General features: G+C 49.0%; 1 protein-coding gene across 1 annotated transcript; it reads left to right on the top strand.

The window, feature by feature from the left end:
• Positions 1-1,349: 1,349 nt before the first annotated feature.
• Positions 1,350-20,524, top strand: LOC146073554 (E3 ubiquitin/ISG15 ligase TRIM25-like). Its single transcript, XM_083180750.1, has 3 exons — positions 1,350-1,403; positions 18,142-19,026; positions 19,301-20,524. Exons 2-3 carry the CDS (start codon positions 18,144-18,146, stop codon positions 20,281-20,283), a joined length of 1,866 nt encoding a protein of 621 aa, XP_083036876.1. The 5' UTR covers positions 1,350-1,403; positions 18,142-18,143; the 3' UTR covers positions 20,284-20,524.
• The last annotated feature ends 5,109 nt before the right edge of the window (positions 20,525-25,633 follow it).

The following is a 25,633-nucleotide window of genomic DNA, read 5'->3' as shown; positions in this document are numbered from 1 at the left end:
GAGAGGAGGGGGCCCGAGTGAATGCTCTGTATGGGAGAGGAGGGGGCCCGAGTCCGTGCTCTGTGCGGGAGAGGAGGGGGCCTGAGTCCGTGCTCTGTGCGGGAGAGGAGGGGGCCTGAGTGCGTGCTCTGTATGGGAGAGGAGGGGGCCCGAGTGAATGCTCTGTACCACTCCGATGTTGTCTGCCATTGAATGGGAAACATTCAATGGTGTTCTGATGGTCCCGCCCCCAGCCAGCCACTCTTCAGTGCTTCTGCACATGCGTGGCTGCGCTGAAGATGTTTGCGTATGTGCCAATCATATAAAAAGGCGAGCATCATTTATTTCTATCGGATTATTTTGATGCGATGGTCAGTGACCATCACATCGAAAGATTCGATGGCGGGCTTCTGATCCCCAGTGCCCACTCCTCGGGCCTCCGGGAAACGGCGCCCACACCTCAAGCCACCGGGAACACAGTGCCCGTCTACTACTCTAGACTATGCGAACATGGAGCCCGCTCCTCGGGCCTCCGGGAACACAGTGCCTGCCTACTCCACGGGCCTCCGGGAACATGGCGCCCTCTCCTCAGGTCTCCAGGAACATGGCCCCCGGGAACACAGTGCCTGCCTACTCCTCGGGCCTCCGGGAACACAGTGCCCGCTTACTCCTCGGTCCTCCGGGAACATGATGCCCTCTCCTCAGGCCTCCGGGAACATGGCGCCCTCTCCTCAGGCCTCCGGGAACACGGTGCCCGCTCCTCGGGACTCCAGGAACACAGTGGCCGCCTACTCCTCAGGTCTCCGGGAACACGGCGCCCGCCTACTCCTCAGGTCTCCGGGAACACGGCGCCCGCCTACTCCTCAGGTCTCCGGGAACACGGCGCCCGCCTACTCCTCAGGTCTCCGGGAACACGGCGCCCGCCTACTCCTCAGGTCTCCGGGAACACGGCGCCCGCCTACTCCTCAGGTCTCCGGGAACACGGCGCCCGCCTACTCCTCAGGTCTCCGGGAACACGGCGCCCGCCTACTCCTCAGGTCTCCGGGAACACAGCACCCGCTCCTAGGGGCCTCCGGGAACACAGTGCCCACCTACTCCTCGGGCCTCTGGGGAAGAGCACTGTGTACAGTCCGTGCTTGGAGGGGCAGAATGCACCCACGCACACACACCAGAATAGCCCTTCTCAGTGCCCGGTCCCCCTCTCCCTCCTCCTGCCACAGTTTACACCGGCGGCCGCATACTACGCGGCAATACCAGTGATGCGCCCGGCACCATATGTTTGCTGCGTCCCTGGCGGCATGACGTCATGACGTCATAACGTCTCCAACTCCCATAGAGCCGTGCGCGGAGCAGCGTTCTCAAGTGCAGCAGCGTCCTCGTGTTCCCCGCGGCGCTGGCCAGAGGTACGGGAGAGCTGAGCATAGGTGGGTGCGTTGCTGGGGGTATTACAGGTGCTTGGGGGGGGGAGTGTTGGGGAACACTGCGGGTGGACATTGCAGGTGCTGTGTGGAGGGTGGATTGTGGGGTGGACATTGCAGGTGTTGTGGGGGAACACTGAGGTGTGGACATTGCAGGTGTTGTGGGGGAACACTAGGGTGTACATTACAGGTGCTGGGGGGGGGGTTGTGGGGGAACACTGAGGTGTGGACATTGCAGGTGTTGTGGGGGAACACTAGGGTGTACATTACAGGTGCTGGGGGGGGGTGGACATTGCAGCATTGCAGGGGGTAGAGAGCCACAACGATGGTGTTAGCATACAAACCTGCAGTGCGTTACTCTGCACCCCCCCCCCCATGCATACTTGGTCAGAGTACTGAACATGTGCGCTACTACCACACTGAGCACATCACAGGCGCTACTACCACACTGAGCACATCACAGGCGCTACTACCACACTGAGCACATCACAGGCGCTACTACCACACTGAGCACATCACAGGCGCTACTACCACACTGAGCACATCACAGGCGCTACTACCACACTGAGCACATCACAGGCGCTACTACCACACTGAGCACATCACAGGCGCTACTACCACACTGAGCACATCACAGGCGCTACTACCACACTGAGCACATCACAGGCGCTACTACCACACTGAGCACATCACAGGCGCTACTACCACACTGAGCACATCACAGGCGCTACTACCACACCTGTCCTGGATATGCGTTATTGGGTCGACAATCAATAGGTTAACCACTATTGGTTGAAAGGCAAAAGGTTGACACATGGAATAGGTCGACATGGTCAAAAGGTTGACATAAGTTTTCATTATTTGTTGTTGTCGACGTATCTACACTACACTTGCCATGCTTCGGAGGCGGTACCTTGCTGCGCTCGCCATGCTTCAGACATGGTACCTCGCTATGCTCGTCATGCTTTTGATGCAGTACCTCCCTGCGGCTCTGTGTACCTAATGACGCCGACCCCCTGTACCTGCGGCTCTGTGGACCTAATGATGCCGACCCCCTGTCCCTGCGGCTCCGTAGACCTAACGACGCTGCCCCCCCCCCCTGTCCCTGCGGCTCTGTGGACCTAATGACGCCGACCCCCTGTCCCTGCGGCTCTGTGGACCTAATGATGCCGACCCCCTGTCCCTGCGGCTCTGTAGACCTAACGACGCTGCCCCCCCTGTCCCTGCGGCTCTGTGGACCTAACGACGCCGCCCCCCTGTCGCTGCGGCTCTGTGGACCTAACGACGCCGCCCCCCCTGTCGCTGCGGCTCTGTGGACCTAATGACGCCGCCCCCCTGTCGCTGCGGCTCTGTGGACCTAACGGCGGCGTCCCCCTGTCGCTGCGGCTCTGTGGACCTAACGGCGGCGACCCCCTGTCGCTGCGGCTCTGTGGACCTAACCGCGGCGTCCCCCTGTCGCTGCGGCTCTGTGGACCTAATGACGCCGACCCCCTGTACCTGCGGCTCTGTGGACCTAATGACGCCGACCCCCTGTCCCTGCGGCTCTGTAGACCTAACGACGCTGCCCCCCCCCCCTGTCCCTGCGGCTCTGTGAACCTAATGACGCCGATCCCCTGTCCCTGCGGCTCTGTGGACCTAATGACGCCGACCCCCTGTCCCTGCGGCTCTGTGGACCTAATGACGCCGACCCCCCCTGTCCCTGCGGCTCTGTGGACCTAACGACGCCGCCCCCCTGTCGCTGCGGCTCTGTGGACCTAACGACGCCGCCCCCCTGTCGCTGCGGCTCTGTGGACCTAACGACGCCACCCCCCCTGTCGCTGCGGCTCTGTGGACCTAACGACGCCGCCCCCCTGTCGCTGCGGCTCTGTGGACCTAACGGCGGCGTCCCCCTGTCGCTGCGGCTCTGTGGACCTAACGGCGGCGACACCCTGTCGCTGCGGCTCTGTGGACCTAACGGCGGCGTCCCCCTGTCGCTGCGGCTCTGTGGACCTAACGGCGGCGTCCCCCTGTCGCTGCGGCTCTGTGGACCTAACGGCGGCGTCCCCCTGTCGCTGCGGCTCTGTGGACCTAACGGCGGCGTCCCCCTGTCGCTGCGGCTCTGTGGACCTAACGGCGGCGTCCCCCTGTCGCTGCGGCTCTGTGGACCTAACGGCGGCGTCCCCCTGTCGCTGCGGCTCTGTGGACCTAACGGCGGCGTCCCCCTGTCGCTGCGGCTCTGTGGACCTAACGGCGGCGTCCCCCTGTCGCTGCGGCTCTGTGGACCTAACGGCGGCGTCCCCCTGTCGCTGCGGCTCTGTGGACCTAACGGCGGCGTCCCCCTGTCGCTGCGGCTCTGTGGACCTAACGGCGGCGTCCCCCTGTCGCTGCGGCTCTGTGGACCTAACGGCGGCGTCCCCCTGTCGCTGCGGCTCTGTGGACCTAACGGCGGCGTCCCCCTGTCGCTGCGGCTCTGTGGACCTAACGGCGGCGTCCCCCTGTCCCTGCGGCTCTGTGGACCTAACGGCGGCGTCCCCCTGTCCCTGCGGCTCTGTGGACCTAACGGCGGCGTCCCCCGTCCCTGCAGGTGAAGATGAATTCCATACTAGCGGGACAGGAACATACTGCAGTGTGCGTTATCGTCCCCAGATCTCATTGCAAATGCAATTATTAATAATTGGGCCCCTTAAATCTATATCCCCTGGTAACATTAATGCTGCTGACTGGTGCCAGGGAATGGCAGGATAAGAAGTCGTTCTGGATACAGAGGGGGATAGAACAGAGTCTTCAGTGTCATTTGTACAGTACCCGAAATAAAAGCTACTGTAATTGGGGTGTCCTGGTGGATGGGGCACAGACTGGTATTTTGCCTAGGGCTGCTTTCTCTGGCCAGTGTGCTTGGGACCATAGGCGAATCTAGGGGGTGGTCCGGGGGTGCACAGGACCACCCATTTTGTAGCTGAGGGATGGAGCTTTCCAACGAGCCTAGCTCCGTGTCTCTAGCCCCCTGGGAACCAGAGATACGGCCAGGCAAACCTGGAACATTTTCCCTATAGGATAACATGGGACCCGCTAATTCCGACCCCCACCCAGTTCAGCGGCTGCCAATTCCCCCTTCGGCATCACTGAAGGTTGATCTCAGTCGAACCCAAATCGCTGGGCCTTCAATCTGATACCAGGCTGGATTCATATGGGTTAATTGGTTCCAGGGATATTGAGGTTAAACCGTTTTTTCTTAAATGTAATTTCATGACTGTTTATGTTCTTTGAGGGCAGATTTCTCTTGAACCAAACAACCCAGTTTCACGGGACCAAAATCATTCGAAGCCAACTCAAAAGTTCTTCAATATGATACTGGTCTCATGTAAATGGGTCAGTTGGTTCCGAAGATATAGCTGGTTGGTTAAAGGGGGGTAGGGAGAGGGGAGTGGTTGTCTCTCCCCCTCACACCAGAAAATGCAGGGACTAGGCTGGTATATAAGGGGTCAGCCTGGGAATGTCCCTGCATGATCCTGGGACCATATTCCCGGTTAAATCCCTGCATTTTCTGTTGTGAAAGGGGTATTATTTCAAACAGCAGTGTCCTGCAGTGCTCTGAATATAGCCGGGCAGCCCCCTGCTCTCTGCCCAGCTGTCAATGACTGTCACCCTGCAGCTTCCGCTCCAATTCTTCTCCCTGCTTTTACCTCAGCCCCCCCCCCTTAATCGTGTGGTGCCGGCGCCCGGCGTGCTCCCCCGACATCTTGTACAACAACAGTGCGCACAATATTTCAAATGTCCACTCGACTAGAGGGGACACCATGGAGGGGAGTGGGAGCGTGCTCTGCACTGCGCTCTGCTCCTCTCCTCATAGAAGCAGCTGCACCGCTATCCATCTCTCCCTGCAGCAGCGAAGGCTCATATAAAAATTTACAGTAAGTGGCACTTTTGGGCGCATTGCTTAAGGGATGCTACAAGTGGCGATATGTGGGGGCATTACGCATAATGTGTGGCTTAATGTGTAAGGGGCATTATGGTGTGCAGCTTCATGTGTAAGGGGCATTACGATGTGCAGCATCATGTGTAAGAGACATTATGTGCGCGGCATCATGTGTAATGGGTACTATGGTGTGCAGCATCATGTGTAATGGGTACTATGGTGTGCAGCATCATGTGTAATGGGTACTATGTTTCGCGGCATCATGTGTAATGGGTACTATGGTGTGCGGCATCATGTGTAATGGGTACTATGGAGTGCGGCATCATGTGTAATGGGTACTATGGTGTGTGGCATCATGTGTAATGGGTACTATGGTGTGCAGCATCATGTGTAATGGGTACTATGTTTCGCGGCATCATGTGTAATGGGTACTATGGTGTAGGGCATCATGTGTAATGGGTACTATGGTGTTCGGCATCATGTGTAATGGGTACTATGGTGTAGGGCATCATGTGTAATGGGTACTGTGGTGTGCGGTGTGAGGTTATCATACTCACTGTAAATCTGTAATTACTATATTTTATTAGGTGTAGTAATTAATGTACTATTTTAGTCCGTCGGTACCCTTTTATTCTCCATAGATGTTTCTATCCCCCAAATCTGTGTGTATTTCCAGATCAGATCGCTCTTGCCCTAATATGGTCTGCCAGGAAATACCCAGGAAATAATTCACCAAAAGGTTATGTCCCATTACCATACTTTTGTTCCTGCTATCACAGGAGGGTGTTAGCTGAGGGACAATCTTCACAGGGGGTGATCCAATTCCCCTGCTACCAACAGGAAATGTTCACAGGGGGTAATCAGGACATAATGTAATCCGACTATGATTGTGTCTCTACCTTCAGCTCCTTTGTGTCAATACCAGACTTAGTGGAACCCGGCACCACAGGGGGTGATCAGCCCATAACGTAATCTTGTGTTGTATTGTATCTTGCTCTGCATATCCCTGGCCACTTCCAGACTTACTGGAACCGACCCAGCAGGGGTTGAGAGCAGCAGTTGGACAACTGTGGATTGAAGGTGGGATATACCTTATGCTTGAATCCACCAATCAGGAACTTGGGCAACCCCACAGATGATGCGATCACCGTGGGAATTTGAGAAGTTTTTAAAATGACTTGCAGACTAGCCAGGAGGAGAGAATTGATGGACTGTCCTGGACTAAGAGGTTATGCTCTGTCTAGGTATCGTGTGGACTTATATGCTATCACTGCTGTGTGGATAAGTGATAGTTTGCCCTGTGGAACTGATCTGGGACTGTGACTATACAAGGACTGTCTGTTTGGGCCTGCTACCTGAATATCTTTCTACTCTGCAATTTACCTTTGCCACTGTTTATTGTCTATTTGTGCGTGCTGTGGAAAATAAACCATATTTTGGTTTCATCTGCTCGGTGTCTGAGTGATTGAGGAACTCGTACCCTCACATTTGGCGGCAGCGACAGTGGGATCATTCAGACACCAACCATCGAGCACAGAAAGCACAGAGAACAGAGGATCAGACCATATGTAAGGAAACGGAAAATGCAATAAGGTGATGTTCAGCAAGTGAGCAGGTGTCAGTCCTGTGAAAGGGAAAATGTTTCCAAGGGAAGGAGCAGAGGAGCTCAGGGATGGAGGTTCTTCAGTGTATCGGCAGGCTGGGAAGCCGGATCTGTTATTTATTGTCAGAAAGATGCATTATATCTGGGAGTACTGGCAAGAAGCTCAGCAGATGGTCAGCGGGTGGAGAGTATCCAGCATACAGGACAAGTTGTGTTACCTAGGGGATGCATTCCTGCACTGTAAAGGTGAGGCCACCTCGTGGAATCTGCTGGGAGAGCCAGAGTTTGTAGAATTTACAGAGGAAGTGATTGCTACAGTTACCCAGATGCTACAAAGAGGACAATATTCTGAGGCTGAAGGACAAGTCCAGAATAAATTGATGCCCCAGATAGAACCAGAGGAAAGGTCTAGAAGGGGGCTACTGCAATCTGGGCAGACAACCGAGGGGTCTGCCACAGAATTAATTGTTACTGCAAGAGAAGGGTCGTTGTCAGGGGGGCCCCTAACTGCCCTTGAAGAAATGAGTATGGAGGAGCTGATAGCAGAATGTCAGCTGCGGGGTATACCAGTTCAATCCTGCACTCGCGGGGAAATCCTTCAGCAAATCCTTCACGATCAGGGAGATCCTACAAATGCATTTGCTGATTATCGGGCATGGATCCTCCATTTCGGTGCACAGCTGAGTGTGTGGGAACAATTGCAGTGTCTGGAGGAGTGCTTCGTGGTGGCAGAGGAAGAGGCGATTGATCGCGGGCTCCTGGATACCCCAGCATGGCAAGATCAGTGTCGCAGGGGGCGTGATGAAAGGCACCGTTTGCAACTGCTTCTCCCCCATCCTAGGGAGGAAGCTGCTCAGTGTTCTCTGCAGGGGGAGGTTATCCCCAACGTGAAGGAAGTGAGGCCTCTGAGCCAGGCACCCCGGGAGGAGCTGCACTACTGCTTCCCTTTTGCTGAGGTGGGAGATGCAGAATTATTAACCTGCTGCCAGGGGATCTATGAGGACTGCGCCCAGGAGGAGATCACCGTGGTTAGAGGAGTATCCAACAACATCCAGGCCACAAGCATACCAGTCGCAGATGATGTCGTGTTTCGGGCTGCCCAGCATACTCAGCTGGGGAAGGAGGCTATCGCGGAGAAGGAGGTGTGCGCAGAAGTAGCTGCAGGTGAGCATCTGGCTTTTAAGGGGACAGAGCTGACACAGCCTGTCCTGCAGCCACCAGCGGAATTGTTTGTGATGGAGGGTCCCTCCTCAGCCCTGGACATTGAGACCAAATGCTGGACTGAAATTTGCCATGCCCCTAGTTTGGGTTTGGGGGAGGAAGGACAGGACGGGGTGGTGGAAGTGCCAGGGCCAGAGCCCCTATATTGGCCTGCTGTTTGGCCCCTGTTCCTTGGGCAAGAGGGGGAGGTGGAAAGTGGTCCCTGCCCCATTGTGCCCGAGGCAAAAGTATTAGTAGGTTACAATGTTGCAGAGGGGGGGTACCCAGAATCCGAAGAAGAGGAATCTCTACATCCCTTGTTAGTTCCAATGTATGACTTAGACTGTAATCATGCCCTTGCTGGTTCTGCAAACCAGCCGCCTTTTACAAGATGGGTTTGGTATGATGTCACCCTGTGGGACTCAGGTGGTAAATCCAAACCCCAGATTCTCTGCTCTGCATCCCGCTATTCCAGGTTGTTATTGGTTCCAGAACAGCTTGGTACCGGGACTACAATAGTAGGGGAAGGAATGTGAGGTTATCATACTCACTGTAAATCTGTAATTACTATATTTTATTAGGTGTAGTAATTAATGTACTATTTTAGTCCGTCGGTACCCTCTTATTCTCCATAGATGTTTCTATCCCCCAAATCTGTGTGTATTTCCAGATCAGATCGCTCTTGCCCTAATATGGTCTGCCAGGAAATACCCAGGAAATAATTCACCAAAAGGTTATGTCCCATTACCATACTTTTGTTCCTGCTATCACAGGAGGGTGTTAGCTGAGGGACAATCTTCACAGGGGGTGATCCAATTCCCCTGCTACCAACAGGAAATGTTCACAGGGGGTAATCAGGACATAATGTAATCCGACTATGATTGTGTCTCTACCTTCAGCTCCTTTGTGTCAATACCAGACTTAGTGGAACCCGGCACCACAGGGGGTGATCAGCCCATAACGTAATCTTGTGTTGTATTGTATCTTGCTCTGCATATCCCTGGCCACTTCCAGACTTACTGGAACCCACCCAGCAGGGGTTGAGAGCAGCAGTTGGACAACTGTGGATTGAAGGTGGGATATACCTTATGCTTGAATCCACCAATCAGGAACTTGGGCAACCCCACAGATGATGCGATCACCGTGGGAATTTGAGAAGTTTTTAAAATGACTTGCAGACTAGCCAGGAGGAGAGAATTGATGGACTGTCCTGGACTAAGAGGTTATGCTCTGTCTAGGTATCGTGTGGACTTATATGCTATCACTGCTGTGTGGGCTAAGTGATAGTTTGCCCTGTGGAACTGATCTGGGACTGTGACTATACAAGGACTGTCTGTTTGGGCCTGCTACCTGAATATCTTTCTACTCTGCAATTTACCTTTGCCACTGTTTATTGTCTATTTGTGCGTGCTGTGGAAAATAAACCATATTTTGGTTTCATCTGCTCGGTGTCTGAGTGATTGAGGAACTCGTACCCTCACATGCGGCATCATGTGTAATGGGTACTATGGTGCCATCAAGCAAGAACCCCCTAGCAATGAGCATGTAGGTGAGCGGCACTTATGTGGCAAATATGTAATGGGTATTACGGTTTGTTATATAGTATGTAATGGGCATCATGATGTGTGGCACAATGTGTAATGTGCATTATGGTGTGTGGCCTTATGTGTAATTGGCATTACGTTGTGTGGCTTTATGTGTAATGGGTATTACGGAGTTTGCAAAAATGTGTAATGGGCATTACTGTGTATGGTTTAAAGTGTAATACCACACCCCTTTTTGTGATGCCACGCCTCCTTCCCATGAGGCCACGCCCCCTATTTGACGCGCGGCTGCGCCGCGCAAATGTCCCCCTACTATTATGTCTAGATCTGGGACCACCCATTACCATAATTCTAGATTCGCCTATGCTTGGGACTAGGCTAGTGGGCCCGCCCTATCACACGTCTGTCTGTCCAGTGAAGGATGGCAGATTACAATGTTTTCATGTGTGCAGCCTAGTGATATAGAACACAGCACCGTATTCCGTAATAAACAAGTGCGCACCCTCCTCTTATACATATCCAACAATCTGATCATATTACAGGACCATTCCGCTGGCTTTCCCCCTGATATATGCCTATTCCCAACATATATACATGGAATATTCTATATCACTACTAGAGTATATCAGAGAGGAACCATAAGGATAAAGCTGGGTACACATATGTACAATCGTCGGGCCGTTCTTCCGTTCTGCGGACGAACGGCCGTTCGATTGTATATATGTGTACGCAGTCCCGATCCCTTCGTTGCGATCGATAAACGGCCAAAAACGCTCTTGGTCGGTCGGTGGCAGGTTCTTTGCTGCTTAATATTCTTCCGACAGGACGGCTCCATATCGAAAGAAAAGTGACATGTGTACGCACGTTCGATCGATATGCATCCCGTTCCTGCGATCATTCCTCCCAAAAGCAGCACGCCCATGTGGGTGTTGACTAGCTGCGTCATCCCTCCATCAGCGCAGCATGTAAACAACAGGAAGTCTTCTCCCCCGTACTTTCCGCGCCATGCTGTAAAGAATATTCGTTGTGTGTGCATTCCTTTTGAAATAAATAATCGTTGTGTGTGCATTCCTGACAGATATAGTTATAGATAGATAGATAGATAGATATTTGATGTTCATTGTTCTGCATAAACACTTAACATTTATTAAGAAATACTGACAAAAAATACTGTGAACACTTTGTTTATTTGAGGTAAAACGGTGGTCGGACCTGAACAGAGTGTCACATACAGGTGCTTGCCATGACATAGGTGCCACGAGAAGGTGTAGCAGGAACGCCCACCCACCCAAAAAACATCAAACACTTTGGAACATGGTGGTGTATGTAGTGGAAAGCGGTCCCACGGCAGCAACGCATCACATGGGAACATCCCGGCTTGCTCACATGGGATGCATTGCTGCCGTGAGACTGCTTGCCATGACATAGGTGCCACGAGAAGGTGTAGCAGGAACGTGTAGAAAAGGTGTAGAAAGCTCCTCAAGCTCATAATTAAAAAGGCCCAAATGCACCGATAGATGAACGTACGTACGTATATCCTGTACAGCTAGCAATGATCTGAATAGTCACGGCTCTATTCACTGTACTACACGAACGATTCTTTGTTCTGTGATCACGCCTCGTTTTGGTATGCAATCCAGCCCATTATGATAATGTTGTGTGCATTTTTATCGTGCGAATAGCCAGAACGGGAGAGTGTGTACGGTGGTACAATCTTTTCTCCTTCATACTTCATGGCAGCCATTACATTGGGTTCATCCCTCTCTCCTCTCCAATTAGATAGGTAGTTTTTTCCCCAGGATCCAGCCCCTCCTCTATATAATCTGACACCTCCCCATTGACCATAGTCTTTTTCCTGTCTCCTTCTGTCTGTGACAGGTAGTTAGTCAGTGTTATCTTTTGTTTTTAGACTAGGCCCGGTAGGCTGGTTATGCTACCGGGGACCTGGGCGGTCAGGCTGGCGGTGCCTTAAGCCTGTGTATGTCCAGGGCCGGTGGCAAGGACTTAACCTGGTAGCCCATGGTGTTTCTTCCTCATCCCCTCCCGCTATGGTGGTCGGCGCATTAGAGGTTGTCACCTGGGCGTCATGTTTCTGGCCGTCGTCGGCTGCTGGCTCCCGGTGGTCCGGTAGGTGGATGCGCCGGCATATGCATTCGGGTCACGCTGGGCAGACTCCCCCGGCAGCTCCGACGCTCTGCCTGCGCATAGTGGCGGGCGTCACTTCCGGCGGATGCACGCGACGTGCGGGTCACGGCCGCGTGCGTTCCAAATACCTGGAAGTACGCGCTGGTCTCTGCTATCTCCGGCAGGGAGGGGAGACGCCGGTTTGCGAGGGCAGCATTCATTTAAAAGCGCCTGGTCGGTGTTACAGGCGCTGGGCTGTGTCTGACCAAGAGTTAATCATGGAGGATGCCTCTCAGAAAAACGTTACACCGCCGCCCAGGTAAGTCCTCTCATAGAGGACAGGTTATTTTCATATTGTTTACTTTAGCCAGATAGTTAGTATCTTTCTTCTTGTTTTGTAGTGTGCCTTCAGTGCCCAGAAAGAAAGTGGTTAAGACTAAGAATACTAAAGTCTGTCCAGGATGTGATAGAGCTTTTGCCGGAGAGACAGTTCTGTGCTTAGAATGTCTAACAAAAAAGGATGTTGGAATGAATATATCAGCACAATTAGCTGAGATGAGAGACTGGATGAAAAAGAATTTTATTTCTAAAGAGGAATATACGGGGAATAAGAGGTCCAGGTCACAGACTAGCCTTGATAAGGATGATGGGGATGTGTCTGTGCATGATGATGTGGACAAGGAGGCGTCCGGTGGATCATCAGCAGAGTCAGGCGAAGTGTTGGAGGACGAGCGTCTATTTAATGTGGAGCTGGTAGAAGCAGTGCTGAAAAATCTTTATAGAACACTTAACTATAAACAACCTGTAAAGTCTGAGTTTGATGCATTATTTGAGGATCGATCAAAAAAGGGGAGGTCGTTTCCGGTGCATAAGGTGGTGAAGGACATCCTAACTAAAGAATGGCAGGGTGTCGATAAGAGAGTTGGGTCGACTAAAAGAATTAAAAAAATGTTTCCTATTGAGGATGAAGAATTCATTAAATGGTGTAATATACCTAAAGTCGACGCGGCAGTGTCAGAAGTGACGACCCGTACTACGATTCCCCTTGAGGATGGTGCGTCACTGAAGGACGCAATGGATAAAAAAATGGAAAGTGCGTTGAAGAGATTGCATATTTCCTCCTCAGTCTTGCTAAAATCCGGAGTGGCCATGGCCTCGCTCTCTCGGGCACTCAGGATTTGGTGTTCTGCCTTACAGGAAGACCTACAAGAAAAGGTTTCCCGTGATCAAATCTGTAAAAGTCTTACCCAGATTCAGCTGGCGGTGGACTATATGTGTGAGGCCTCTCTAGATGGTCTAGATTTTGCAGCAAAATCCCTGTCTTCAGGGGTGGTGGCCCGTAGGGCCTTATGGCTTAAATCATGGGCGGCAGATTCCCATTCAAAGAACAAACTAGCAACATTGCCTTATGAGGGTGCTTTCCTTTTCGGGAGTCGTTTGGATCAGATGATTCAAAGAATGTCAGGTGGTAAATCAGTGAGATTACCACAGGATAGAAGAGGGAGGTTTTCCTCATTTTCTTCTAGACAGGCGTATAGACAGGCCAGGTCCTACAGGCCAGGCAGGTCGGTCCGGGATAGATACGCCCAAGGGACATCCAGAGCCTTTTTTTCGACAGTACATCAAGAAAAAAGGTGAAAGTTCTGGAACCACACAGAAGCAGTGACGGTGGTCCCATGGTGGAGCAAGCCCCGGTAGCAGGAAGGCTGTTGGGTTTCGCTCGCATCTGGGAACAAACCGTCCGAGACAGATGGGTTCTGGAGGTGGTCAAGACTGGCTATCATCTGGAATTCATGTCAAAGCCAAGAGTGGCAAAGTTTTGTGTTTCAGAGCTCCCAGTTTCGAAGATAGAAAGGGAAGCTCTAAATTTAAGTTTAAAAGGACTCATCACATCAGGAGCAGTGGTGAAAGTCCCAGACGAAGAGAAAAGGGCCGGTTTTTATTCCCGTCTCTTCATAGTCAGCAAAAGTTCTGGAGGTTACAGAACTATATTAGATTTAAGAAAATTAAATTTACGCATAAAGAAGAGAAAGTTTCACATGGAGACCACAAAGTATATTCTGATGGGAATAAGAAAGAACGATTATATGGTCTCCATCGACTTAAGAGACGCCTACTTCCATATTCCCATTTCCCCAGACGACAGAAAATATCTGAGATTCTGCATAGGTCACGATCATTACCAGTTCACCTGTCTGCCCTTCGGCCTCACCTCGTCACCACGGGTCTTTACCAAGGTACTAGTGGTATTGATAGAAGAACTGAGAAAAAAGAAAGTCATGATATGGGCATATCTAGACGATCTATTGATTGTGGCACCATCAGAAGAAGAGGTTATAACAGCAAGAGATTACACCATTCAGTTTCTTCAGGAACACGGGTGGCTAGTGAATTGGGAGAAAAGCTGTTTGAAGCCAACGCAGAGTCTTCAGTTTCTGGGGGTTCTGGTGGACACGGTACAATTCCAAATGTCCTTATCCATAAAGAGATGCGAAAAGATCCAACGACTAATCTCGAGGATATACGAGGAGGAACGCATACCACTCAGGTCAGCAATGAGCCTTTTGGGGATGATGGCGTCTACGGTGGACATAGTCCCATGGGCCAGATGGAGGATGAGGCCTCTGCAGTGGTCCCTTCTGGGTTACACAAAAAGGCTGGTGCCGCTGGAAAGAAAAATAAAAATCTCAGATTCAGTGAAAGATTCTCTAGTTTGGTGGGAAGCCGATCAACTAATACCAAGAAAGTCCTCACTAGCAAGCCCCCTTTACAGGGTGATTACCACAGACGCCAGCGCCATGGGTTGGGGGGCTCATGGTCTGGACAAAACGTGCCAAGGTCTATGGTCCCCTCGCGAGTCAGAGTTTTCCTCCAATCACAAGGAACTAAGAGCCGTGTGGAAAGCAATGAAGTTCTTCAGCGAAGATATCAAGGGTGCGCACCTGCGCATTTTCTCGGACAACGCTACTACCGTCTCCTATGTCAACAGACAAGGAGGTACACGGAGTCACGTGCTCTCAGAAGAAGTTCGAAACATCATGTGTTGGGCCGAGGAGAATCTGCTATCCATATCAGCGCTCCATGTACTGGGGGAGGACAATCAGCCCGCAGACTATCTGAGTCGCACAAGCGTGGTTCCGGGCGAATGGGAACTGAAGGAGTCGGTTTTCCGGAGAATAGTGGAGCAGTTCGGTCAGCCAGAGGTGGATCTCATGGCTTCAGCAGTAAACAAGAAGCTTCCACAATTTTACTCTCGTTACCCGACTTGGGGGTCAAGTGGAGTGGACGCCCTGTCTCAGAGATGGGAGTTTCACCTGGGGTATGTGTTTCCTCCAATTTCTCTCATTCACAGGACATTGTGGAAGGTCAGATCGGAGGGGGTCCAAGTCATAGCCATACTGCCCTACTGGCCCAGGAGGGCTTGGTTCCCCATGTTAGAGAGCATGGCGATTGCAGGCCCAGTATTTCTTCCAGTGACTCAAGATTTGCTCAGGCAGGGCCCAGTCAATTGTCAAGAGCCTCACAAATTGAATTTAGCGGCCTGGAAATTGAAAGGCGACAGTTGAGAGACAAAAATTTATCTCCAGAGGTCATCGAGGTGCTTCTCCAAGCAAGGAAGAAAGTATCATCAGAAGTCTACTATAGAATATGGCGGGTGTTCGCGACATGGTCAAAAAGCAAGTTCAGTTTCCCTAGAGCGAACATACCCCAAGTGTTACAGTTCCTTTGTGATGGGCTTAACAAAGGGCTTTCGGTGTCTACACTCAAGGTTCAGATCTCGGCGCTGAGTGTTCTACTGGACAAGAAACTAGCAGAGCATAGTTTAATTAAAAGATTTTGTCAAGCTATCAAGAAAATCCGGCCTAGGGTTAGGTCAATAGTCCCCCAGTGGGATCTTAATTTAGTCTTGAATGGACTTATGGAGGCTCCGTTTGAGCCATTGGACAGAGCTAAGTTAAAATTTCTAACGTGGAAGATGTTATTTTTAGTTGCAATAACTTCAGCGAAGAGAGTGGGAGAGATTCATGCACTGTGTATTAAAGAACAGTATTTAAAGATTTTCCCGGATCGGGTGGTGCTGAGGACCAGACCATCCTTCCTACCCAAGGTGGTTTCCTCATTTAATTTAAGTCAAGAAATTACTTTGCCTTGTTTTTTCCAAAATCCTCTGACGAAGAAAGAGGAAAAATTGCATACATTAGATGTCTTGAGGGCTATCAAGATATATCTGCACAGGACAACGGGGTTCAGGAAGTCAGAAGCGTTATTCGTGATTCCCCAGGGGGCGAAGAAAGGGTTGGCTCCGTCAAAACAATCAATGTCGAGGTGGCTAAAGGAAGTAATTGCATTCACCTACAAGAAAGTGGGTCGTGAAGTTCCTGAGGGTATTAAGGCTCACTCAACAAGGGCAATGGCGGTTTCATGGGCAAAAGAGGCCAAAGTTTCGGCTAAGGAGATTTGTCAAGCGGCCACCTGGTCTTCCTTGCATACCTTCTCCAAGCATTATGCGTTGGATGTTGCAAGCCCTAATTTCGGAAGTGAAATTCTTAAGCAAGTCTTGGCTTGAGGTATAGTATAACCCACCCTACTGCTTTGGTACATCCCAATGTAATGGCTGCCATGAAGTATGAAGGAGAAAGCAAGGATTATACTCACGATAATACCTTTTCTTCGGAATACTTCATGGCAGCCCAAAAATTTGTTGGCCCTCCCTATTTGTGTTTTTTCCCTAGGATCAGGACGGAGACAGTCAAAGACTATGGTCAATGGGGAGGTGTCAGATTATATAGAGGAGGGGCTGGATCCTGGGGAAAAAACTACCTGTCTAATTGGAGAGGAGAGAGGGATGAACCCAATGTAATGGCTGCCATGAAGTATTCCGAAGAAAAGGTATTATCGTGAGTATAATCCTTGCTTTTCTTGCGAGGACGGGAGTACATCGGACGTCGCAAGTAAAATTGTACATATGTGTACGCGCAGATCGGTCGTATGTTTCGGACGGCCGAACGTGTATTCGGTCGATCGAACGGTCGCAAGAAAAATGAAATTGTACATATGTGTACCCAGCTTAATATTGCTATATGATAATATATATACTGTAAGTAAAATGCTCATATTATTTATGTGTATGTATGTACTGTATAAGCTTTGTAATTATTTCTGTCTTATTTATACTTCTTTCTTTAAACGTCACATTTGGTAATGTATGTTGATGTCCTACAGATTTTTATTGTTATTTATAAAGTGCCAATTTGTATTCACTTCAATCCTAATTGTGAAATAAAGCAACCAACTGTTATTAAGAACATTAAAAAAAAAAAAAGGATAATATTGCTGATATTGTTACTCATGATCCCCATATGCAATAATGTGTTTTTATTTTTCCGATATTGCGCATTCTGGACGTTCTGAGCGAGATATTGCTGGCTCAGTATGGGTAACGAGCCCTGCGGGAGCCGCGGTACTTACTGGGTTTCCATGTGCTTTGACGGAGAAAATAAAAAAAATGTTCTGCTGACCTCATGCGACCAGGGGCCTGATTCAATAGTAATCGGTTCCCAGCGTATTCTGCGCATGTCCAGGGTCGCTGTATGAACACCTTCCTCCATGATCACAGATGCCACTCGTACGAGTAGGGGGCGTCGCAGGAGGTGTCTGGAGGGGAACGACCAGCGTTTTATGGGCGTCCCCATGAAACCGCTTGGTGTTCCTCTGGAAACGTGGGCGGGCCAATGCCTGATGGGGGCGGGCAGCTGACGTCACAGGACATCAGTGCCCGCCTCTTCTTAGGCAGACACCGAAGGAAATAAGTCCGTTTAGACTGGATTTTATTTCGGAAGGGGAGAAATCACTGATTTCTCTCCCTTTGGCCGCATGTAAGAGGATACGTGCGTTAAGATGCGCGTTATCCAGAGAGTGATTGCTGCTTAGCGAGCGGTGTTCAATCACCTCCCCCCCCCCCCCCCCAAATCTCTAATTGTCTGTACACACTGAATGCTATTGTTCAGTGACGTCACCGTGGGCTCAGTGTCGGCACATGTCGGCTAAAGAAAAACCATGAAAAACTCATGTTGACCTTTTTGACTGTCGACCTTATGCTTGTGTCGACCTAGCGCCCATGTCCACCTTCGCCACGTCTACCTATATCATGTGTCTACCTAAGTGCTGTTGACCTAATACTGTATATGACGACCAAGCGACTGTATTCCACATGTAATGACTGAAATTGACTTTCTTCTTCATGGTACAGTATGTTGTTTGTTGTCCCTTTATGTATTAGCTCTGCTGTATCTGAGGACACCCCCCCCCCCCTGCAGGATCTGAGACGCAGGGTTCTGTGTCAGAGACTTTCACTTTTGTTTCTCCCTCCTGCTGCAGCGATGGCGTCTGCTGATCTGAGACAGGAGCTGGACTGTTCCATCTGCCTGAGCATTTATACAGATCCTGTAACCCTGAGATGTGGCCACAACTTCTGCCGGGTCTGTATTGATCATGTGCTGGATACACAGGACGGGACTGGAGTATATAACTGTCCTGAGTGCAGAGCAGAGTATCAGGAGCGTCCTGCTCTGGAGAAAAACAGGAAGCTCTGCAACATAGCAGAACATGTCCGCTCTATTCCAGAGGAGGGAACTGGGGTGTTCTGCTCTTTCTGTGTCCAATCTCCAGTACCTGCTCTTAAAACCTGTCTCAAGTGTGAAGCTTCTCTCTGTGATAAGCACTGGAGGACGCACAATAAGTCAGCAGAACACGTCTTAGTTGATTCCACTAAGTCCATGGAGAACAGGAAATGCTCCGTCCATAAGAAGGTCCTGGAGTATTACTGCACTGAGGATGCGGCCTGTATCTGTGTGTCCTGCTGCCTGATTGGGGAGCACCGAGGACATCAGATGGAATCTCTGGATGAGGCCTCAGAGAAGAAGAAGGAGAAGCTGAGGAATGTTCTGCAGAAACTGACCACAAAGAGAGCGGAGACTGAGAATAATAGAGTGCAGAGACTGCAGGAGCGCAGGAGAGAGAATCAGGGAAAAGCAGCGGGTGTAACAGAGAGAGTCACTGCCCTGTTTAGAGACATCAGGAGACAGCTGGAAGACCTGGAGAGGAGAGTCCTGAGTGAGATCTCCAGGCAGGAACAGCGCGTTTCACTCTCAGTCTCTGATCTGATCCAGCAGCTGGAAATAAAGAAGGACGAGCTGTCCAAGAAGATGCGTCACATTGAGGAGCTGTGTAACATGTCTGACCCAGTGACTGTCTTACAGGAACCGGACACAGGGGACTTGTGTGACACTGAGGAGCTGTGTAACACATCTGATCCAGTGATGATTGTACAAAAAGAATCCGATATGGGAGTTGTTGAAGAGGAGGATTCTAAAGAGGAGGATTCTGAGTGGGAGGAGGAGGAAGAAACTGATGAGGATATTGAGGAGGAGGAGGAGGAAGAGGATATTGAGGAGGAGGAGGAGGATATTGAGGAGGAGGAGGAGAATATTGATGGTGAGGAGGTCGGAGGATAGTGATGAGGAGGAGAATATTGAGGAGGAGGAGGAGGAAGGTGATGAGGATAATGAGGAGGAGGATAATGAGGAGGAGGAGGATAATGAGGAGGAGGAGGATAATGAGGAGGAGAAGGATAATGAGGAGGAGGAGGATATTGAGGAGGAGGAGAATATTGATGATGATGATGAGGAGGAGGATAGTGAGGAGGAGGAGGATAGTGAGGAGGAGGAGGATAGTGAGGAGGAGGAGGATAGTGAGGAGGAGGAGAATATTGAGGAGGAGGAGGAGGAGGAAGGTGATGAGGATATTGAGGAGGATATTGATAAAGGGGAGATGCATGCGGTAAGAGATCTGGATGTGGGTCCCATTTCATATACCTTACACACATTATCTCACATAATAACAGGGATAAATACAGGGATCTATGTGCAGGAACCTACAGACCTATTACTGGCTGTAAAAACAGCTGGTAATAACTTAATGATATCCGGTGACAGGAAAACTGCGTCCGCTTCGTATGACTACCAAGATCGCCCAGAAACACCAGCCAGATTTCAGTGTAATCAGGTAATAAGCACCAGGGGATTCTCCTCGGGGCGACATTACTGGGAGGTGGATGTCGGTAAATCGGTGTGGTGGAAGGTGGGGATGTGTTACCCCAGTATAGATCGGAGCGGAGCACGGTCATACATTGATAATAATAACAAGTCCTGGTGTCTGTGTGGGTATAATGATCGGTACACAGTGAGACATGACAGTTCAGAGATCCGGGTACGTGACAATACCCCCTGTGACAGAGTGAGGATATACCTGGATTATGAGGCAGGACAGATGTCCTTTTATTCTCTGTGTGACCCCATCAGACACTTACACACCTACACTGCCACCTTCACTGAGCCCCTCCATGCTGCATTATGGGTAGTGGGAGGAGGTCGTTTAACTATTACTGGTGGAGTTCGGAGCTGGCTATGTCTGGGGGAGGCCGGCACTGAGACTGGTGACATCATGGGGAGGGGAATCTGAGGAAGTGGGAGGAGCTACCGCTGTGTATTTGTGTTCTGCCGGCAGTGTCCCAGTAGTTGTGCTGAATGTCTGACATTGTGTAACGCCTCTATTCCTGACACAACAAATATAAATCGGCAATATAGCTCAGATTTGTATACAATACTTTCTCTCAGATCTAATGGCCAATGATTATGATTATTATTTAGTGATGTGCTTAATAAAGATCATTTATTATTCCTGCAATCATTAGACAGTCATTGTGTCTGTAGCCGTTGTGTCACTACAAGTCCCAGTAGGTCCAAATTATCTGCCCCCTGTGATACATCCGGGATACCTTTTTTTATACTATTAGCTGATGTAAATGTATCACGTGTACCCTGTAATAGGTATCTGTACCCCAGGGACGTGCAGTCAGGGGAGGCAGTGCCTCCCCTGTCATTAATGATTCAAATAATAATAAAATACAAAGAAAATACTTATGACACATTATGTGTCATAAGTATATGCTTTGTATTATTATAATAATTTTTACTCTATTTTTTTATTAATTAGTTTAGGAGGCACCAAGAGCGGTGCCTCCCGCTGTCCATATTACTGTAACAGACACAGGGGCGGGTAGTGGGCAGGGCCGAGAACTGGGCTGTAAAAGCTCATTTAAAAAAGGTGTATAGGCGGCACCTATAGCGGTGCCTCGGTGACAGGGACGTGTTTACTGCCTATATAACAGCACACCCCTGTCACTGAGACAGATGTGATTGGGCACAGTGGCGCTGTCTCAGTGACAGGGTTGTGCTTTCATATAGGCAGAAAACACGTCCCTAACTGCCACCAAGGAACTTCTATAGGTGCCGCCTATAGTATAGTGCTGTTACAGAGGAGCCCTGGCTCGTCCACTGACTTGTAATGTGGGTGGGGAGTGTGTGTGTGTGTGTGGGGGGGGGGAGCGGCGGTGCCACACTGGACTGCCGGGCTCCTCTGCATTGCTTGTCCGCTGACTTGTAATGCGGGTGGGGGGGAGCGGCAGTGCCAGGCTGGGCTGCCAGCTCCCGCTGCTATCTGCTATCACGCTGTTACTCCCCTTTAGTGTCCGGGGTCCCTCTTCCGCCTCCCGCCGGCACTCTGTCTCCGGGTGCCTGTCCCAGGAACGCTCCTGTCACTGCTGCCAGTTTGTCGTTCTACTTGGGTAAGCAGTGCCTTTTTTAAACAGTAATGTGTGCTTAGCACTTGTTTAGGGTGGGGGCTGTGTTTTTTTAAGTGGCACAGGTGTTTGTGTTAAGGGACAGACTTGTGTGTACAGTATTTGTGTTAGGGAACAGAAGTGTATAACTGTGTATTTGTGTAAAGTAACAGTGGTGTGTACTGTGTGTTTGTGTAAAATAAGTGTGTTTTTAAATGAACAGTGTTTGCCTCACCAACCATGAACCTCACCGCACATCACTGCTGTACCCTGTGATACATCCTGGATACCTGATATACTATTATCTGATGTAACTGTATCACATGTACCCTGTAATAGGTATCTGTACCCTGTGATACATCCTGGATACCTGATATACTATTATCTGATGTAACTGTATCACATGTACCCTGTAATAGGTATCTGCACCCTGTGATACATCCTGGATACCTGATATACTATTATCTGATGTAACTGTATCACATCTACCCTGTAATAGGTATCTGTACCCTGTGATACATCCCCGATACCTGATATACTATTATCTGATGTAACTGTATCACATGTACCCTGTAATAGGTATCTGTACCCTGTGATACATCCCAGATACCTGATATACTATTATCTGATGTAACTGTATCACATGTACCCTGTAATAGGTATCTGTACCCTGTGATACATCCTGGATACCTGATATACTATTATCTGATGTAACTGTATCACATGTACCCTGTAATAGGTATCTGTACCCTGTGATACATCCTGGATACCTGATATACTATTATCTGATGTAACTGTATCACATGTACCCTGTAATAGGTATCTGCACCCTGTGATACATCCTGGATACCTGATATACTATTATCTGATGTAACTGTATCACATGTGCCCTGTAATAGGTATCTGCCCTCTGTGATACATCCCTGATACCTGATATACTATTATCTGATGTAACTGTATCACATGTGCCCTGTAATAGGTATCTGCCCCCTGTGATACATCCCAGATAACTGATATATTATTATCTGATGTAACTGTATCACATGTACCCTGTAATAGGTATCTGCCCCCTGTGATACATCCCGGATACCTGATATACTGGTATCTGATGTAACTGTATCACATGTACCCTGTAATATGCATCTGCCCCCTGTGATACATCCCGGATACCTGATATACTATTATCTGATGTAACTGTATCACATGTACCCTGTAATAGGTATCTGCCCCCTGTGATACATCCCAGATACCTGATATATTATTATCTGATGTAACTGGATCACATGTACCCTGTAATAGGTATCTGCCCCCTGTGATACATCCTGGATACCTGATATACTGGTATCTGATGTAACTGTATCACATGTGCCCTGTAATAGGTATCTGCCCTCTGTGATACATCCCTGATACCTGATATACTATTATCTGATGTAACTGTATCACATGTGCCCTGTAATAGGTATCTGCCCCCTGTGATACATCCCAGATAACTGATATATTATTATCTGATGTAACTGTAACACATGTACCCTGTAATAGGTATCTGCCCCCTGTGATACATCCCGGATACCTGATATACTGGTATCTGATGTAACTGTATCACATGTGCCCTGTAATATGCATCTGCCCCCTGTGATACATCCCGGATACCTGATATACTATTATCTGATGTAACTGTATCACATCTACCCTGTAATATTATCTGCCCCCTGTGATACATCCCGGATACCTGATATACTATTATCTGATGTAACTGTATCACATGTACCCTGTAATAGGTATCTGTACCCTGTGATACATCCCGGATACCTGATATACTGGTTTCTGATGTAACTGTATCACATGTACCCTGTAATAGGTATCTGCACCCTGTGATACATCCCGGATACCTGATATACTAGTATCTGATGTAACTGTATCACATGTGCCCTGTAATAGGTATCTGTACCCTGTGATACATCCCGGATCCCTGATATACTGGTATCTGATGTAACTGTATCACATGTACCCTGTAATAGGTATCTGTACCCTGTTATACATCCCAGATACCTGATATACTATTATCTGATGTAGCTGTATCACATGTGCCCTGTAATAGGTATCTGCCCCCTGTGATACATCCCGGATACCTGATATACTATTATCTGATGGAACTGTATCACATATATCCTGTAATATGTATCTGTCCCTGTGATACATACCGGATACCTAAAATACTATTATCTGATGTAACTGTATCACATGTGCCCTGTAATAGGTATCTGTCCCTGTGATACATCCAGGATACCCGATATACTATTATCTGATGTAACAGTATCACATGTGCCCTGTAATAGGTATCTGCCCCTGTGATACATCCCGGATACCTGATATACCGGTATCTGATGTAACTGTATCACATGTGCCCTGTAATAGGTATCTGCCCCCTGTGATACATCCCGAATACCTGATATACTATTATCTGATGTAACTGTATCACATGTACCCTGTAATAGGTATCTGCCCCTGTGATACATCCCGGATACTTGATATACTATTATCTGATGTAACTGTATCACATGTACCCTGTAATAGGTATCTGCCCCCTGTGATACATCCCAGAGTCCCGGTATACTGGTATCTGATGCAACTGTATCACATGTGCCCTGTAATAGGTATCTGCCCCTGTGATACATCCCGGATACCCGATATACTATTATCTGATGTAACTGTATCACATGTGCCCTGTAATAGGTATCTGCCCCCTGTGATACATCCCGGATCCCTGATATACTATTATCTGATGTAACTGTATCACATGTACACTGTAATAGGTATCTGCCCCCTCTGATACATCCCAGAGTCCCGGTATACTGGTATATGATGTAACTGTATCACATGCACCCTGTACTAGGTATCTGACCCCTGTGATACATCCCGGATACCTAATATACTGGTATCTGATGTAACTGTATCACATGTGCCCTGATATATCTGATATAACTGTATCACATGTACCCTGTAATAGGTATCTGCCCCCTGTGATACGTCCCAGAGTCCCGGTATTCTGGTATCTGATGTAACTGTATCACATGTACCCTGTAATAGGTATCTGCCCCTGTGATACATCCCGGATACCTGATATACTAATATCTGATGTAACTGTATCACATGTGCCCTGTAATAGGTATCTGCCCCCTGTGATATATCCCAGAGTCCCGGTATACTGGTATCTGATGTAACTGTATCACATGTACCCTGTAATAGGTATCTGCCCCCTGTGATATATCCCAGAGTCCCGGTATACTGGTATCTGATGTAACTGTATCACATGTACCCTGTAATAGGTATCTGCACCCTGTGATACATCCCGGATACCTGATATATTATTATCTGATGTAACTGGATCACATGTGCCCTGTAATAGGTATCTGCCCCCTGTGATACATCCCGAATACCTGATATACTATTATCTGATGTAACTGTATCACATGTGCCCTGTAATAGGTATCTGCCCCCTGTGATACATCCCAGAGTCCCGGTATACTGGTATCTGATGTAACTGTATCACATGTACCCTGTAATAGGTATCTGCACCCTGTGATACATCCCGGATACCTGATATATTATTATCTGATGTAACTGGATCACATGTGCCCTGTAATAGGTATCTGCCCCCTGTGATACATCCCGAATACCTGATATACTATTATCTGATGTACTGTAACTGTATCACATGTACCCTGTAATAGGTATCTGCCCCTGTGATACATCCTGGATACCTGATATACTATTATCTGATGTAACTGTATCACATGTGCCCTGTAATAGGTATCTGCCCCTGTGATACATCCCGAATACCTGATATACTATTATCTGATGTAACTGTATCACATGTGCCCTGTAATAGGTATCTGCCCCTGTGATACATTCCAGATACCTGATATACTGGTATCTGATGTAACTATCACATGTACCCTGTAATAGGTATCTGCCCCTGTGATACATCCCGAATACCTGATATACTGGTATCTGATGTAACTGTATCACATGTACCCTGTACTAGGTATCTGACCCCTGTGATACATTCCAGATACCTGATATACTGGTATCTGATGTAACTATCACATGTACCCTGTAATAGGTATCTGACCCCTGTGATACATCCCGGATACCTGATATACTATTATCTGATGTAACTGTATCCCATGT

This window comes from Crinia signifera, chromosome 4 (genome assembly GCF_055691185.1).
Source record: "Crinia signifera chromosome 4, ASM5569118v1, whole genome shotgun sequence".
Lineage (NCBI taxonomy): Eukaryota > Metazoa > Chordata > Amphibia > Anura > Myobatrachidae > Crinia > Crinia signifera.
Note: the sequence above shows the minus strand (reverse complement) of the source record. Positions and strands in the feature narration are given on the sequence as shown.

Excerpts from the sequence above, each read along its gene's own strand:
- LOC146073554 (XM_083180750.1), top strand. The coding sequence starts at position 18,144 with ATGGCGTCTGCTGATCTGAGACAGGAGCTGGACTGTTCCATCTGCCTG. Across the intron at positions 19,027-19,300 it reads AGTGACTGTCTTACAGGAAC|AGGAGGAGGAGGAAGGTGAT; the intron begins CGGACACAGGGG and ends AGAATATTGAGG.